At 58.2% G+C, this 15,092-nt stretch overlaps 1 protein-coding gene across 23 annotated transcripts in view; it reads right to left on the bottom strand.

Annotated features, from left to right (window-relative positions):
• KCP (kielin cysteine rich BMP regulator) overlaps nucleotides 1–15,092 on the bottom strand; it is a 45,839-nt gene that overhangs the window by 9,291 nt on the left and 21,456 nt on the right. For 10 of the 23 annotated variants that reach the window (XM_027101979.1, XM_027101977.1, XM_027101978.1 and 7 more), the window contains 23 exons: nucleotides 13,565–13,731; nucleotides 12,478–12,667; nucleotides 12,313–12,389; nucleotides 11,633–11,717; nucleotides 9,214–9,281; nucleotides 8,902–8,998; nucleotides 8,679–8,761; nucleotides 8,380–8,473; nucleotides 7,483–7,571; nucleotides 5,237–5,330; nucleotides 5,026–5,105; nucleotides 4,856–4,949; nucleotides 4,424–4,509; nucleotides 4,268–4,349; nucleotides 3,867–4,019; nucleotides 3,671–3,777; nucleotides 3,500–3,593; nucleotides 2,627–2,914; nucleotides 2,412–2,494; nucleotides 2,169–2,262; nucleotides 1,878–2,066; nucleotides 1,443–1,613; nucleotides 658–834 (listed from right to left, as the gene is read on the bottom strand). In XM_027101979.1, coding sequence (XP_026957780.1) covers nucleotides 658–834; nucleotides 1,443–1,613; nucleotides 1,878–2,066; nucleotides 2,169–2,262; nucleotides 2,412–2,494; nucleotides 2,627–2,914; nucleotides 3,500–3,593; nucleotides 3,671–3,777; nucleotides 3,867–4,019; nucleotides 4,268–4,349; nucleotides 4,424–4,509; nucleotides 4,856–4,949; nucleotides 5,026–5,105; nucleotides 5,237–5,330; nucleotides 7,483–7,571; nucleotides 8,380–8,473; nucleotides 8,679–8,761; nucleotides 8,902–8,998; nucleotides 9,214–9,281; nucleotides 11,633–11,717; nucleotides 12,313–12,389; nucleotides 12,478–12,667; nucleotides 13,565–13,731 — 2,742 coding nt within the window. Of the gene's footprint in view, nucleotides 1–657; nucleotides 835–1,442; nucleotides 1,614–1,877; nucleotides 2,067–2,168; nucleotides 2,263–2,411; nucleotides 2,495–2,626; nucleotides 2,915–3,499; nucleotides 3,778–3,866; nucleotides 4,020–4,267; nucleotides 4,350–4,423; nucleotides 4,510–4,855; nucleotides 4,950–5,025; nucleotides 5,106–5,236; nucleotides 5,331–7,482; nucleotides 7,572–8,379; nucleotides 8,596–8,678; nucleotides 8,788–8,901; nucleotides 9,145–9,213; nucleotides 9,282–11,632; nucleotides 11,718–12,312; nucleotides 12,390–12,477; nucleotides 12,668–13,564; nucleotides 13,732–15,092 lie in introns of those variants that run through there. The other 13 variants (XM_027101972.1, XM_027101973.1, XM_027101986.1 and 10 more) reach the window with 12 other exon arrangements.

The following is a 15,092-nucleotide window of genomic DNA, read 5'->3' as shown; positions in this document are numbered from 1 at the left end:
ACACACACACACACACACACACACACACACACACACACACACACACAGCCGGGCCTGGGGTCCTCTACCAAAGCTTAGCTAAGATCAGAAAGAGAGATGGTGGCTGGGAAGGTGAGGGGCGGGAGGAAAGACTTCAGCCAGACCACGGTGGTGAGACTTGCATGTGCGAAGCGCGGCGGGGGGGACTGAGGGTGGGATCACAGAGCACAGGCCCTCGTGGGAGGAAGATGAGAGGGACGGGCACACCGGAAATGAAGGTGAGAGGTGGGCTGGGCTCGGGAGGGTGGCTTCTCTAGAAGCCACGGGAGAAGGAAGTGGCCCAAATGTGGTTGGCAGTGTACGGGACTCAAGGGCAGTGGAAGCCACTGAATGGCTTGGAGTCTGGTGACGTGATATTTTGGGAAGGCAGGGAGACAGCTGAAGAGCGGGAAGGTCTGGCAGCACAGGGGTGGTTGTGTGGTGCCCCTCACAGTTGGTGCAAGGTGACAGCAGGGACGGAGAGGAGGGCGCGAGTATGGGGTGAGGAACCCCAGGAAAACCCAGTCTGTGGGCTTGCTGCGTGGCTGTCTCGGGGGAGGGGTGACAGTGACCAGACCAGGGGACTCGCAGCCGAAGGGAGGCCGGGAGTTGAGAGGGGCAGTGGGAGGGCAGGCGTACCCTGGCAGGTCGGGCAGCAGTGCCCAGACGGGGTGAGTGGGTGGCTGCAGCCCAGAGGCTCACAGGGCCGGCGGCTACAGTTCACGAAGCCTCCGAGACAGGTACACAGATTGCAGGGCTCTCGGGGATCCGGAAACTCCTGGCTGCTCAGGTAGGACTCCCATAGGTACTCGCAGCCTTGGAGAGAGGACAGGGAGGGTGGGGGGAGGGGCAGAAATCAGGGAGAGGAGACCAGTCATCCAGCTCTGAGCCTGGGCCTGGCCTGAGGCCGAGGCCTCAAAGACCTGTTGGGGAGGGAAGGGCTCAGTCTTGGCCGGTGGGTAAAGGGGTCTGGGGGGTGGCAGTTGCATTGGCCAAAGGGCAAACTTTCTCCCCTTCAGCCTGCAAAGAAGCTCCCTGTCCAGGGCCTTCCCTGTGGTCCAGTGGTTAAGAATCGATCTTGCAATGCAGGGGACGCCAGTTGGATCCCTGGTCGGGGAACTAAGATCCCACATGCCGCGGGGCAACTAAGCCCTTGCGCCTGCAACTACTGAGCCCGTGCGCCACAATGTGCCGCAATGAAAGATCCCATGTGCTGCAACTAAGACCCAACACAGCCAATAATTAAATAAATATTACAAAAAAGAAAAAAGCTCCCTGTCCAATCCACAGGGAAAACCCACGCAGAATTCGGTCCAGGGCTTTTGTCTTACGGTAATAAATATTTTTGACCCACTCTAGGGCAGTAAAGATGACTTTGACCCCGCCCTCCTGTCCCCCCACCCGTACAGTTCCCGTCCCCTCACCATCACAGGTAGGGCAGCAGTCACCCCTGGCAGGGAAGGGGCACTGTGCTGGGGCACAGGCCCTGGGCTCACAGCTGACGCTGCCCTCCCAGCAGAGGCAGATGTGGCACCGGGCAGTGGGCGAAGGGAAGCGCTCGCCGCTGGCGAACTCCTTCCCCTGGTACAGGCAGCCTGCGGGGCAGGCGAGGGGCTGGGGGGCCATGGAGGCGACGCACCAGGCGCACTACCTCCCGGGCCCTGTGGGCTGGGTGGGCACCGTTCCCGCACTTTCTTAGTGAGAACCCCGCCCCCGGAGGAGCGGGCCAGGAGGAAGGGGGAGAAGGGGTGGCGCCCTGCCTGGAGGTAAAGAGGGACGCAGAGTAAGAGGGGGACCGAGCAGGTGAGGTTCCGGGGTGGAGCTGGAAGGAGTGCGGGCAGGTGCAGCCGGGGCGTTACCGTCACAGGCGGGGCAGCAGGGCCCCTGGCGCGGGTGGGCGCAGGGCGCCGGTGGGCAGGGCAGCCGCTGGCAGGACACGGAGCCGTCGAGGCAGAGGCAGCGGCGGCAGGGGTCGTTGGGCTGGGAGAAGTGCTCCTGGTGGCGGACGGGGACCCCGCCCCCGGGCCGAGGGCAGCCAGAGGGGGTGGCTGCAGCCAGAGAGCAAGCGTCAGCGAGGCGGGGGTGGGGGGTTGGGGAGGGAGGCTGCTGAGGGGGTTCCTCGGAAAAGCGGCGAGGGGTGCGGCTCCTACCCGGGCACTGCGGGCAGCACTCTTCTGGCAACAGGAGTGGCTCTGGACAGGGCAAGGGCGGGCAGCGGCGGGCCGGGCACTGCACGTGGCCGCTCTGCAGATGGACGAGGCCAGGCCAAGTCAGTGGTAGAAGGTGGAGGAGACCCCTCCCCTTCTCACCCTCACCTTGGCGGACTTCTCCTGGTCTCCCCATGTGCCCCCCCACCCACCCACTCTTCCTTCCCATCCGGGTGGCAGACTCACCAGACAGTGACACAGGCGGCAGGGGTCGGAGGGGTGGGGGAAGTCTGCTCCGTTGGGGTACTCTTTCCCAGCAAAGGCACAGCCTGGGGGAGGGGGGAGCTATGGGCCGGGGAGAGGCCCCCCTTCCCCCAGGGCATGCTGCCCTCCCAGCCCTAAAGGCCTATAGATGGGGCCAAGCCATCCCGAGGCACCACCCCCCAACCCGCCCACCTCACCATTGCAGTTGTTCTGGCAACAGGGACCAGGCAACGGGTGGGCACAGGAGGCCCTGGGGCAGGCCCGAGGTTGGCAGTGGGCATGGCCTTCCCAGCACTGGCATTCCTGACAGGGGTCTCGGGGGTGGGAGAAGCTCTCGCCATCCATAAACACTTGCTTCTCCAGGATGCAGTCTGGGCGGTGGGGCGGGTGGGCAGGAGTGGAGACAAAGACTGACAGTGCAAGGAGCAGGCTGACAGTCCCTCCACCCTTGAGTTCAGAGCCACTGCAGAGGTGCCACTTGGAAGCTGTCCCCATGGAGGGAGAGGAGGAGGAGGAGGGGCTGTGTATGCGGACAAGCATATCTCCCCAAGCACACACTTGTGCGTGTGTGTGTGTGTGCGTGTGCGTGTGTGTGTGTGTGTGTTTAGTTCCTTTACCTGCAGGCAGCTGTGTGTGTCTCTGAGGGTGAAGAGCCGAAGGGCTCATGCATGTGCATGCCTGTGTTTGTGATACGCGCCCTGCACACTCTCCGTGTGGGCGGGGATCAGGGCACACAGCATCCCAGCTCCCAGTCTCTTGCATAGGAAACCTGAACATTTGTTGCATGAACCAGGCTTATACAGGTAGATATATGAATAGATGTGCGTGGTGGGGGTACTGGAAGAGGAAGTGTAGGAAAGGAGGGAAGGGTGGTGTTGTAACATGAAGGGACAAACGAATGTCTACTCTTCTCTCCCACCCATACCCTGTGAGTTCCAGAGAGTCCCAAGCTGTGTCAGACTGAAAAATTCGGAAGGCCATTGCTTTCTAAGGTATCCGTTGGGCCCACGGGGCCATGGAGTGGCAGGGTCAAGGGTTCACCAAGCCAGACAGGTACAGTAAGCACGTACCTGGGCACCTGGGGCAGCACTGGCCGGGTCCACTCTGGGGCCTGGCACAGGTTGTGGGAGGGCAGTTGACCAAGGAGCATGTCACGGTCCCATCCTGGGAGCAGGTGAGAAGGCAATGGGGGTGGGCCCCGGGAGGGGCTCAGCCCGGCAGCAGCAAGCCTGGGGAGGTACCTCGCAGTGGCAGGTGTGGCAAGGGTTGTCTGCATCTGTGAAGTTCTGCCCGTTGGCGTACACTTGGCCGTGGTAGGTGCAGCTCTCACAGCTGGGGCAGCAGGCACCTGGGTAGAGCAGGGTGATCACAGCCCAGCCGATCAGGGTGGGCCAGGCAAGGCAGGGGAAGAAAGCTAGATTGGGGCGGGGCACTCACCGGGGGGCTTGGTGGGGTGCTGGCAGGGGGCTGGGGAGCAGAGCAAAGCCCTGCACACGGGCACCCCAGCTTGACAGGAACAGGTTGTGCAGGGCTGACCATCAGGCTCCCACTGGACCCCCTCAGCAAACTCCTCTCCACCAAGCACGCAGGCTACAGCAAGGGGCAGGGGAGGGGGGCTGTCACCATGGCAACCTGGACACATCCACCCATCCCTGCCCTTCCCAGACCATAGGACCCTTCCCAAGACCCTGGCTTAGCCCTCCCCACAGCAGCCTCTGAACACACTCTGGAATGCCTGGTGGACTTAGGAATGCCTTCCCCTTACGGTGAAGGAACACTCCTCCATCTCTAGCTGCTGGGAGAAGCACCCTTTCGTGGTTGCCCCCCAACACACACACCTGGGCAGAGCTGGGGGCCAGAGTCAGACAGGGTGCAGGGGGCGCCCGGGCACTCCTGCTCCTCACAGGAGACCTCGCCGGCCTAGGAGGGAGGCTGGGTGAGTGGCCCTCAAGGGACAAGACAGATCCGGGGCGTGAGACAGCGGCACCGCCTACCTGGCAGGAGCAGCGGACACAGCGGCCACTCTCTTGGAGTCTGAAGGTCTCCTGGCTCTGATACTGGTGTCCCTGGTACTCACAGCCTGGCTAGGATGACAGAGGGACTGGGGCACAGGGCTGGGGCTGATGGGGAAGCCTCAGAGCACCTGAGGCATCCACCCCCCACCCTGACAAGGACAGCCACCCCTGTCCTCCAGGAGGCCCTGCCAGCCTCCCCCAGCCCACACGTGCCCAGGGTGCCATGAGGTGAGGTGAGAACTCATCCCTCACCCGTGGTGACAGAGCTTAGCTTTAGAAAGGACTTCCCCTGTACTTTAGCTCAAGGGGGCTTCCTGTTAGTCCACCGGAAGCAACCACCCCACGCCGAGACCCAGAGCCTCTCTTGGGGCAGTGCCCACCCCTCCCTGGTGACTCGAGCCCCCCACTCACTGTCACAGACTGGGCAGCACTTCCCAGGGATCCTGCCTGGGTGTCTGCAGGGCGTTGGTGGGCAGGGCAGAGGCTCACAGTGGACACTCCCATTCTGCCAAAAGGACCTGGTCAGCAGGTGAGAGGCAGGCCCAGAAGCCTGCCCCTCCCTGCCGGGCAGACACACTCACGGCACAACGGCAGTGGGAGCAGGGGTCCCCAGAGCCCACGGGCTCCCCGCTGCGGTACTCTCGCCCATTTAGGAAACAGCCTGTTGGGAAGAGGGTGGCTTAGACCCTCCTCAGGGCCCCACGCCATTCAGTGTCCTGGCTTTCACGGGAGGCTTGAGCTGGGCCGTCCGTCAGCTTTCTGAGCCCCTCCAGGATCCGCCTGCTGACTCACCATCACACACAGGGCAGCAGGTGCCCGGGAGGGGCCGGGCAGGGTATGGGCACAGGCTGGCACATTCTCGCTGGTGACACCGGATGTGGCCCTCCTGGTAGGGGGCAGAGTAGGCAGAGGAATGGGCCGTCAGAGCTCATCCAAGTGGCAGAAACAGCATTCGAATCCCAGCTATCCACTTATTAGATATTGCTATGAGTAAATTGTGTCCCCCTTCAAACTCTTATGTTGCAGTCCTAACCCCCTCAGAATGTGACTTATTTGGAAATAGAGTCGTAGCAGATGTAATCACTTAAGTTGGGATGAGGTCAGACTGGAGTGGGGTGGCCCCTGATCCATTGACTGGTGTCCTTATATACAGGGGAAATTTGGACACAGACACACACTCACACAGGGAGAGAAGCATGTGAAGATGAGGACTGAAGCCACGGGATGCCAAGGAGCTCCAGCCAACTGCCAGAGGTGGAGAGGGGCCTGGAACAGATTCTCCCTGACAGCCCTCAGAGGGAACCGACCCTGCAGACACCTCGGTCTTGGACTTCTGCCTCCAGAACCATGAGATAATCGATTTCTGTTGTTTTAAGCCGCTCCGTTTGTGGTACTTTGTTACAGCAGCCCAAGAAACTAATATAGATGTATAACCTAGCATGCCACTTAAGTTCTCTGTGCCTCAGTTTACTCATCTAAAAAAACAAAAAAAAGACAATAATAGACCTGCCTTCATAGCCTTGTTATGGGGATAAGATAAGTGTGGTAGGGCATCCACCTCTGGAAGCTGACAGTTAACAGACAGTAGCTGCTGCTACTCCCCATGGTCTTTCCCAGACAGACCCCATCCCTGGAGTTCACACCTGTACCTGGGCTCACTACCTTAGCCCCATAAGTGTCTGGGCTGCCAGTGACTCTCCTCACAGGTGGGGGTGGGGCGGTGGGGTGTCAGTGCGAACAGGGAGGGGAAGCACATGGTTGCCAAGGGGCTGGGTGCCCCACAGCCTTCACAGTGGAGTCCTTAGTCCTTGGCAAGCTGTCAGGAAGCTTTGTGGCTCTGGCTTCAGCCCCCACGAACCACAGCCCTCCTTGGCGTGCACACTGCCTGGACATTAGGCCTCCGTGTGCCCCCCTTCCTCCCCCAGACTTTGCCCTGACTCTTCCCTTATGCCTGGTGTCTTAGCCCATTCAGGCCACTGTAATAAAAAATTCCATAGTCTGGGTGGCTCATAAACAACAAAAATTTAGTTCTCACAGTTTTGGAGGCTGGGGAGTCCAAAGTCAAGGTGCTAGGAGTTTCAGTGTCTGGTGAGAGTCTCCTTCCTGGTTCCTAGATGGCTGTCTAATTGCTTGTGTCTCCACATGGTGGAAGGGACGAAAGAGCTCTCTGGGGTCTTTTTTATACAGGCACTAATCCCATTCATGAGGGTTCCACCCTCATGACCTAATCACCTCCCAAAAGCCCCACCTCCTAATACCATCACTTTGGGGGTTAGAATTTCAACATATGAATTTGGGGCGGGACACAAACTTTCAGTCTATAGCACCATTTCTCCCTGCTCAAATCCTACTCACCCGTTAAGACCTAAGTAAACACCCCCCCCATGAAGATATTCTAGATCTGTTCTGCCCAATAGAAATATAACACAAACCACATATGTCATTTTAAATTCTCTAGCTGTCAAATTTCAAAAAATAAAAAGAAACAGATGGACCTAAATTTTAATATTATGTTCCACTCAAACCAAAATATCCAAAAAGTTATTTCAACATGTAATCAACATGAAGTGTTAATGAGATATTTTACATTCCTTTCTTTCATACTAAGTCTTTGAAAGCCAATGTATATTCTACACTTAGAGCCCGTCTCAAACCAGACGGCCACGTTTCAAGGGCTCAGTGTCCACATATAGTGGCTCCTGATCAGACAGCAGAGTTCTAGATGCCTCAGGTCAGTTGTGTTTCTCCCTCCCTGGAGCTCGTGCTGCCTGTCATATCCTGCCCAGCCTCACTCCTCCTGTAACCTGAAGCTCCTCGAGTTTGGTTCACAGACATCCTGCTCACCTACTGTGCTCAGAACTGGACATACTGAGGCCGCAACCCCTTCCCCACCCTCATGGTGTTCAGGGTTAGGTCTCCTCCATCTCTGTCCCCTCACAGTGCCTTTTGGGATGTGTTCAGTGGAATGAAGGAATGAATCTGGTGGGCCTGGGGTCGGGGAGGGGTGGGGGCAGCCCAGGAGCAGCACAGGGACTCACCAGGCACTGGCAGATCCGGCAGGGGTCCCCAGGTGTGGTCCACTCTTGGCCATGCTCCCAGTGAGAACCACCTTCTGTGCAGCCTTGGGCTGGGGGCGATGGGCAGAGAGGAGGCCTGGTGGGAGCTTCAGCCAGAACCCCCTCCTTCACGTGCCCTCTGAGGGCTCTCCTCTGAGCCTAAACCAGACCAGATCCTACCTCTGCCTGGACCCCTCGCCTCAGCCTCCCAGCACCCCAGGCAGGGTAAGGCCCAAGTTCCTTAGCCTGCCCTTCCAGGCCTTCCAGGGCCAGCATGGCCACACCCACGTGTCTCTGGCCCCTCCCCACATCCCAGTGTAAGCTTTGGCCATTCCTGCCTGCCTGCACCTTCCCGACTAACACACACCCACCTCACACTGAGTGTCAGTCCCAAGCTGCCCTCTCTTCCTGGAATGCCCGCCACCGTGTTCCGCCCTTCGCCTTGCTAACTGCTCTTTAACCTTGAGGTTGGCTCCAGACACGCCACCTCCAGGATGCTTTTCTTCCTGTGCCCAGGCTGGATTAGGTCTCCTTCCTCATGGATTTAGTGTCACCCTCTAGTGGTCTGCCTCGAGGGCCCACCCCGTGTCTTCTGTGTGCAAAGCAGGTAATAGTCAATGTTTATTGACGTACCTATCATTACACACGTCTCACAAATGGGGAACTGAGGCACGGAGTAACTCCCTCAGAGGTACATAACCACTGACAAGGGCAGAATCTGAGCCCAGGCCTTCCAGCTCCGGAGCAGGGCTGGCCAGGCATGGGTCCCCCCACTGACGGCAGCCGCAGGTCAGAGGCCAGCAGAGTGGGCTTTGGGTTGAAGAAGTGGCAATAACAGCCCTCCCTGGAGCTCTGCCAGGGAAGGGGCAGGGCTCTCACCTTGGCAGGTCGGGCAGCAGTGCCCGGGCCTCAGGACTGGTCCAGGGCAGGGGGTGGACGGGCACTTCATGGGCACACAGCGAACCAGGCTCCTCTGTAATGCACCCATAGCTGTACTGCCCCTGGGTCTGGCTCCCAGAGACAGCAGGATGGGCCACAGAGTGGGGATGGAGGGAGAATCTCTCTGGCACCAGGCCTCGGAAAGTATGTGAGGGGCTGAAAGAGTGGCAGGTGTGACCCAGGGTAGGCGGGGGTGTCCCAGGAAGATCAGGGTCTGGGCAAAGGTGCGGGGGACTCACCAGGCAGGAGCATTGGAGACAAGGGTTGGAGCTGGACAGGAAGTTGGCCCCCTCCTCATAAAGCTGTCCCTCATACTCACAGCCTGGGGAGGGTTGCCAGCGTGACGGACTGGTCAGCAGAGAGCAGGGTGGGTGGACATTACCCGAGGGAAGGCAGGACCCCAAGTAGGTACGGAACCCTCTGGGGCCGAGGGGACGACGGGGCAGGGTGGGGGGAGGTCACCTGGCCGGCAGATGGGGCAGCACTCCCCAGGTGGGGTGTAACTCTCCAGGCAGTTGAGCTCTGAGCATGAGGGCCCCTGGCACTGCACCGTCCCTGCCTGCAGGGTAGACACTGAGTCCTCCTTCCTCCTCTACTGCCCAAGCCGAGTTACTCTGCTGGCCTAGCAGGCCTAGCAGGCTCCAGGCCTCAATGCCGGGGTGGCGGCAGCAGTCCTGCCAGGACCCCAGATTGGGCTTGGCGCTGCCAGGCCTGGGGTTAAGCCGGGCGGTGGGGATGTGGGTGGTAGATGGGACAAGGCTCTGATTCCCTTACCTGACAGGTACAGATGACACAGGGCTCCAGTTGCCACGTTTCCCCACTCCTGTGGCCTCCAGTACAGCCTGCAAAACCAGGGCCAGGCCCGCAAGTAAGAGACCCAGAGAACTGGGGCGAAAGCACGGCCAAGGGCGCCACATCAGAGGGGCACCATTCAGGCGATTCTCAGAGATTGTATACTTACTGCAACTTTCCAGCAGATGGCAGTATAGTGTCTGCCTCGAATAATCACCAGATTCCCATTATTTTACAACACATGGAAGCATTGAGGAAAGCGTGCCTTTTTAAAACCTTCACCAAAGACATTGTATGTGCTAGCAGTGGCCCTGAGACACCACGTGTCCTACAAGCGATGTGTGTGTGTGTCCCTTTTCTTTGTTGGGAGATCCAACAACTCCCAAGACTTTACTCCTCATCTCTGGCCAAGACTCTCAGGCTACATTTCCAGAACCCACCAGTCCCTAAGCCTCTGTCCCACCTTTCAAACTTGCAGCTGCCATTCTTCCCGGGGCAGGGTTGCCAAAGACAACATAGGATGCCCAGTTAAATGTGAATTTCAGATGAACAACACATACTATTGCAGTATAAGTATGTCCCAAATATTGCACGGGACATACTTGTATTTAAAAATATGTTATTTATACAAAATTCAAATTTAACAGGGCATCCTATTTTTTTTTTTTTTTTGGCAGTGCTGCTTGCAGGATCTTAGTTCCCCAACCGGGGACTGAACCCGGGTCCTCAGCAGTGAAAGCATGGAGTCCTAACCACCGGACCACCAGGGAAGTCCCAGGTATCCTGTACGTTTAGTTGCTAAACCCGGCACCCAGCAACATTATCTTCCTGACTATGAACCAGTAACAGCCGCTGTCTTCATGTCACTGGCACCACTAGTTTCCCAAGCTCAGAGTCCACTGTTCCATGGGATCCAACTACGTTCTTTGGAAACACCCCTCCTTCTGCAGCACACTGCCATCCCTGGCTCCATGCCTAGGCAACTACAGTAATAGCCCCCTAACTGGTCTCTCTGCATCTAGCCCATATACCACGTGAAAATTCCAAAAATGCCTCTTTAAACATGCCATACTCTTGCTTTTCAGCCTTCAGTGGTTCCCCATTGTCCACAGAAGAAAGTCCAAACTGTAAGGCTTACAGCAGTGTGTTCCCAGCTTTCCCAGTCTGATTTCCTGCAACACCCTTTCCCCACTCTGTGTGCCTAGAGGGCCTTCAAGTACACCCTTTCCTTCTGGTGAAACCCCACTTTCCCTTGAAGATCCAGCTCGGATGACCTGTTGTATGTAGGGCCCTCCCTGATCACCTAGTCTGGGTGGGCTTCCCCTGCCTTCCTGCCCTCTCCTCTGGCGACTGACCACTTAAGACCTTTCTCCACCTCCTCTTAATCTGTTCATTGGCTCTTAAATCTTGTATTATACTAGCTACATATATTTATCTTCTCACTAGATTAGAAGCTGCCTGAGGAAAGGAAAAAGATCAGGTAGAGCAGGGGTCCCCAACCCCCAGGCCACGGACAGGTAATGGTTCGTGGCCTGTTAGGAACCGGGCCGCACAGCAGGAGGTGAGCAGCGGCCAGTGAGCAAAGCTTCATCTGTATTTTACAGCCGCTCCCCATCGCTCGCATTCCCTCCTGAGCTCCGCCTCCTGTCAGATCAGCGGTGGTATTAGATTCTCATAGGAGCGCGAACCCTACTGTGAACTGCGCATGCGAGGGATCTAGGTTGTGTGCTGCTTGTGAGAGTCTAATGCCTGATGATCTGAGGTGGAGCTGAGGCGGTGATGCTAGCGCTGGGGAGCGGCTGCAAATACAGGTTATCATTAGCAGAGAGGTTTGACTGCACAGAGACCATAACAAATCAGTGACTTGCAGACTCATATCAAAACCCTATCGGTGGGTGGCAAGTGACAATTACGCTGCATCTTATGGAATAGACTGGACATAAGCAACACACTTTTGGTGTCTCTGTCTCCCATCGCCCCCAGAAGGGACCATCTAGTTGCAGGAAAATAAGCTCAGGGCCCCCACTGATTCTGCATTACGGTGAGTTGTATAACTATTTCATTATATATTACAATGTAATAGAAATAGAATGTACCATAAATGTAATGAGCTTGAATCATCCCGAAACCTTCCCCCACCACCACCCCGGTCCATGGAAAGACTGTCTTCCATGAAACTGGTCCCTGGTGTCAGAAAGGTTGGGGACCACTGACGTACAGCCTTTGGCTCAGTCCCAGGTCAGAAGCAGCATTTGCTGACTTGGGCTTCGCTTCTGAACACCCCTAGCCACTGCCGGAGCGAGTGGGCAGACGCCCTCTGGACACATGGCAGGTGGCAGGCCAGGCTCTGGGGCCCCAGAACGAGTGCAGGAGGTGGGTCTGGGGCCGGCAGAAGGCTGACCGGGCTCGCAGTGCGGGCAGCACGCTCCCGGCTCCGGGCAGGGTCCTCTTGGGCATGGCTTCTGGGTGCAGGTTACGGCTCCTTCCTGTGGAAAGCAGGCACCAGAACCCTGGAGGATAGGGCCTCCAGAACCGAGACCTCTCCCCAGGCTGGGACCCACCAGAGGCGCAAGAGGCTGAGTTGGCTCAGACTATGTGGGCTACCCTTGGCCCAAGGGCAGAAAAGAGACATCCTTCCCCCTCCCCCATCATCTCCTGCCACTCTCGACCCTCGGGAAACCATCTCTTCCAGGTACCAGCAAATTCCCCAGCGTGGAGAGATCCTAGGAAGGGAACCAAGGGCTTCCTCAGTGGAAGGGTGAGGAAAGAAATAGGTGGGTGTGAAGCCAAGTGAGGGAGCAGGTGGATGCCAGGGACGACTGGGGACACTGAGGGTCCGCAGGCGAGGGGGCAGGTATAGGAAGACAAGAACCCCACTGTGTGCGTGGGGATTGAGCTCCAGAAAGCAGAACTCTTCGGAATCAGCTGAAGGCGGCCAGTTTGCAAGGCTTGGGGGGATGGGCAGGGAGACCCCCCTTCTAAACATTCAGCACACCAGGCTGCAGCGACAGGTAGCTGAGGTGAGGCAGACAGGTGAGGGGAACAGGTATGGGATATCCAGGGTGGGTCACAGGAGCTCACCAGGCAGCGGCAGGTGGTACAGGCATCTGTGGCGAAGGTCTCCCCATTGCCATAGGCCTGACCATTGTGGCTGCAGCCTGAGGAGGAGATGGTGCTGTCGCTCAGGCACTCAGGGCCATTTCCGGGCCCTGAGGCGGTGCCAGTGGGCAGGCGGATGGCACTCACCATGGCAATGGGGCAGCCCAGGCTGGGGGACACAGTGTGTAGCCCCGTCCTGGCAGACACAGGCTGTGCAGGCATCAGGCTCCCAGCGAGCCCCCTCGGGCCAGGCCCGACCCAGCCCCCAGCACTGGGGCGAAGCCGCGTGGCATTCACAGGACTCCAGCTGCCTCACCCTCCCCTGCAGGTCTTTGTTCTGGGGAGAGAGGTGGGGGTAAGAGGCACTGGCTCAGCTTCCCCCACCAACTCCCACAGATTTGTGGGGTGTGAAAGCCAAGGCAGGATGAGAAGGAAACGTGACAGTTCCAGAGCAAGGTGGGTCCCCCTCCAGGCAGCATCCAGCTCAAACAGTCCCAGTTCTCATAGCCTGGGGTCTGGATAGGCTCCCAGGGGAACACGGGCCCCCAGTCCTCTCCTTTGGACAAAAGGGGACTCAGTCCCTGTGACCCAACAGTTAAAGACCTTTATCTGTCCAAAATCTTTCCTGATGATGCTCCATAATGTTTGCCAAATACATGAAAGAATATGAAAATCTGACAAAACAAATACCCGGAGGTTCTTCCCTGGTATGAAAGAACCGATGTTAAGAACTGCTCAGGGCTTCCCTGGTGGCACAGTGGTTAAGAATCCGCCTGCCAATGCAGGGGACACAGGTCCGAGCCCTGGTCCGGGAAGATCCCACATGCCGCAGAGCAACTAAGCCTGTGCGCCACAACTACTGAGCCTGCGCTCTAGAGCCCGTGAGCCACAACTACTGAGCCCGTGCGCCACAACTACTGAAGCCCGTGTGCCTAGAGCCCGTGCTCCGCAACAAGAGAAGCCACCGCAATGAGAAGCCCTCACACTGCAACGAAGAGTAACTCCCACTCGCTGCAACTAGAGAAAGCCTGCCCGCAGCAACGAAGACCCAACGCAACCAAAAATAAATAAATAAATAAAATTTATTAAAAAAAGAACCGTTCAGATAAGAATCTTTCTATGTGCATTTAAAACAAAACTCTATTTCAGGGTCCCACGGGCCCCCCTTCTCTCCTTCCCTCCCACTACATGAGGCCCGCCCTACCCCACGCACACCCACTGCCTCCAGTGGTACCTGTTCTCTGAGCTCCGTGACCTCAGCCTCCAGCCTTCCCAGTCGCTCCTCCAGGGGACGCCACCGCTCCTGGGGGGCCCCAGCAGGGGCTGAGGAGTGGGCCGGCGCCTGCAGCTGGTAGTCGTGGATGTCAGCAAGCCCCAGAGGCTCCCTGGGGACGGCTCCACCTGAAAGCACAAGGATCCAGGGAGGGCCTATCGCTGAGGGGCTAGCAAGGCTTCCTGGGTTTGTCTTCCCAATGATGTCTATCCTGTGCCCACCCTTGTCCACCTGTCACCCACCATCCAGGGAAGGAGAGGTGGTCTGTGAGGGGCTGGAGTGAAAGCATGGGAGGAGGAGGAGAGAGCCCTGGGTGCCCGGAAGTGACCTAGACCAGCTTTCCCAAGTAGTAAGAGCCTCAGGCAGGTATAAGCCCCAGGGACCCCGCCTCACTGGGAGCCTGGGGGCAGGATCTAGATCAGGGCCTCTCTGTAGGCTGCCCTGGCTCTGCAGGGGTCCTCAGCCACGGGGGCTGTGCCAGGGTCATCCAGCCTCACTCAGGCCACGGACTTGGCCAGGGGCAGCCTGGGGAGCTGATGTGTCATGCTGGGAGGGCCCACAAGCCAGCACAGGCTGAAGTGCAGGAGAGGGAAACAGAGGAGTGAAAGGTGGGGCTGCTTTCAGGTACCCAGGGTCTGTGGGCAAACCCCACTGCTTGTCTTCACCTTCAGAAAGGGCAGCACTTCCGTGCACAGGGAGGGGCAACTCTTCCCTCTGCTGCTACTCCCAAGCCTTGCCACTGTTTTCCGGGCCTGTGGCAGAGGGGCCTGGGAACTCCACCCAGGGCAGAGTGGGCTCCAGAAAGCGGGACTTGGCTGCATTTCTTGAAGGGTTCGGGGAGAGTGCTGGTAGGGCCCCCAACTAGATTTCAAGGCACCATGAGAATGAAGACAGGTTGTCCGGGTTCTAGAGGACACTGGGTCCTAGGAGGGGGCACCTCTAAGTTCAGGCCTGGGGTTGGGGACGGCCACTTTCACCTGACTCTGATCCCCCTCCTGCCGTGGGGAAAACAAAGGCGGTGGGGGTCATTGTTTGACTCCAGGTGTCCTTCCCACAAACATCATCCCTCCTCCCAGCAGAGGTGGGCGGGGCAGCAGAGGGTCTGGAGCAGGAAGTGAGTGAGCACGAGGAAGAGGTGGAGGGAGCGGGAAGGGTCTTTCCACCGAGGCAGCTCATTAGTGAGGCTGGGCCTGGGGGTGGCTAAAAGGGCTTCTCGTGCAGACTAGCCCCGTGAAGCAGGGGAACGATACTGCTCACTCCCCCGCCCAAAGGGGGTTGAAGATTCTCGTCCAAGACCTAAATTGTCTTCTTTTGTCCAAACCTGCTTTGTCCTGAGTTCCTCGGCTTGGTTAATGCCATCCCCACCTACCCAGAAACCTGGGGCTCAGCTTCTCTCTTTTGTACCCCTCCCAAAGTCCATCAGTCTCTGGTCTCAGCCGGTCATCCCCCCACCCCCCCCCCCCCCCCCCCCCCCCCCCCCCCCCCCCCC

This window comes from Aethalodelphis obliquidens, unplaced genomic scaffold, assembly GCF_003676395.1.
Source record: "Aethalodelphis obliquidens isolate GAN/ISIS:26980383/991018 unplaced genomic scaffold, ASM367639v1 scaffold5, whole genome shotgun sequence".
NCBI lineage: Eukaryota > Metazoa > Chordata > Mammalia > Artiodactyla > Delphinidae > Aethalodelphis > Aethalodelphis obliquidens.
This window is presented reverse-complemented; position numbering and strand designations above follow the sequence as displayed.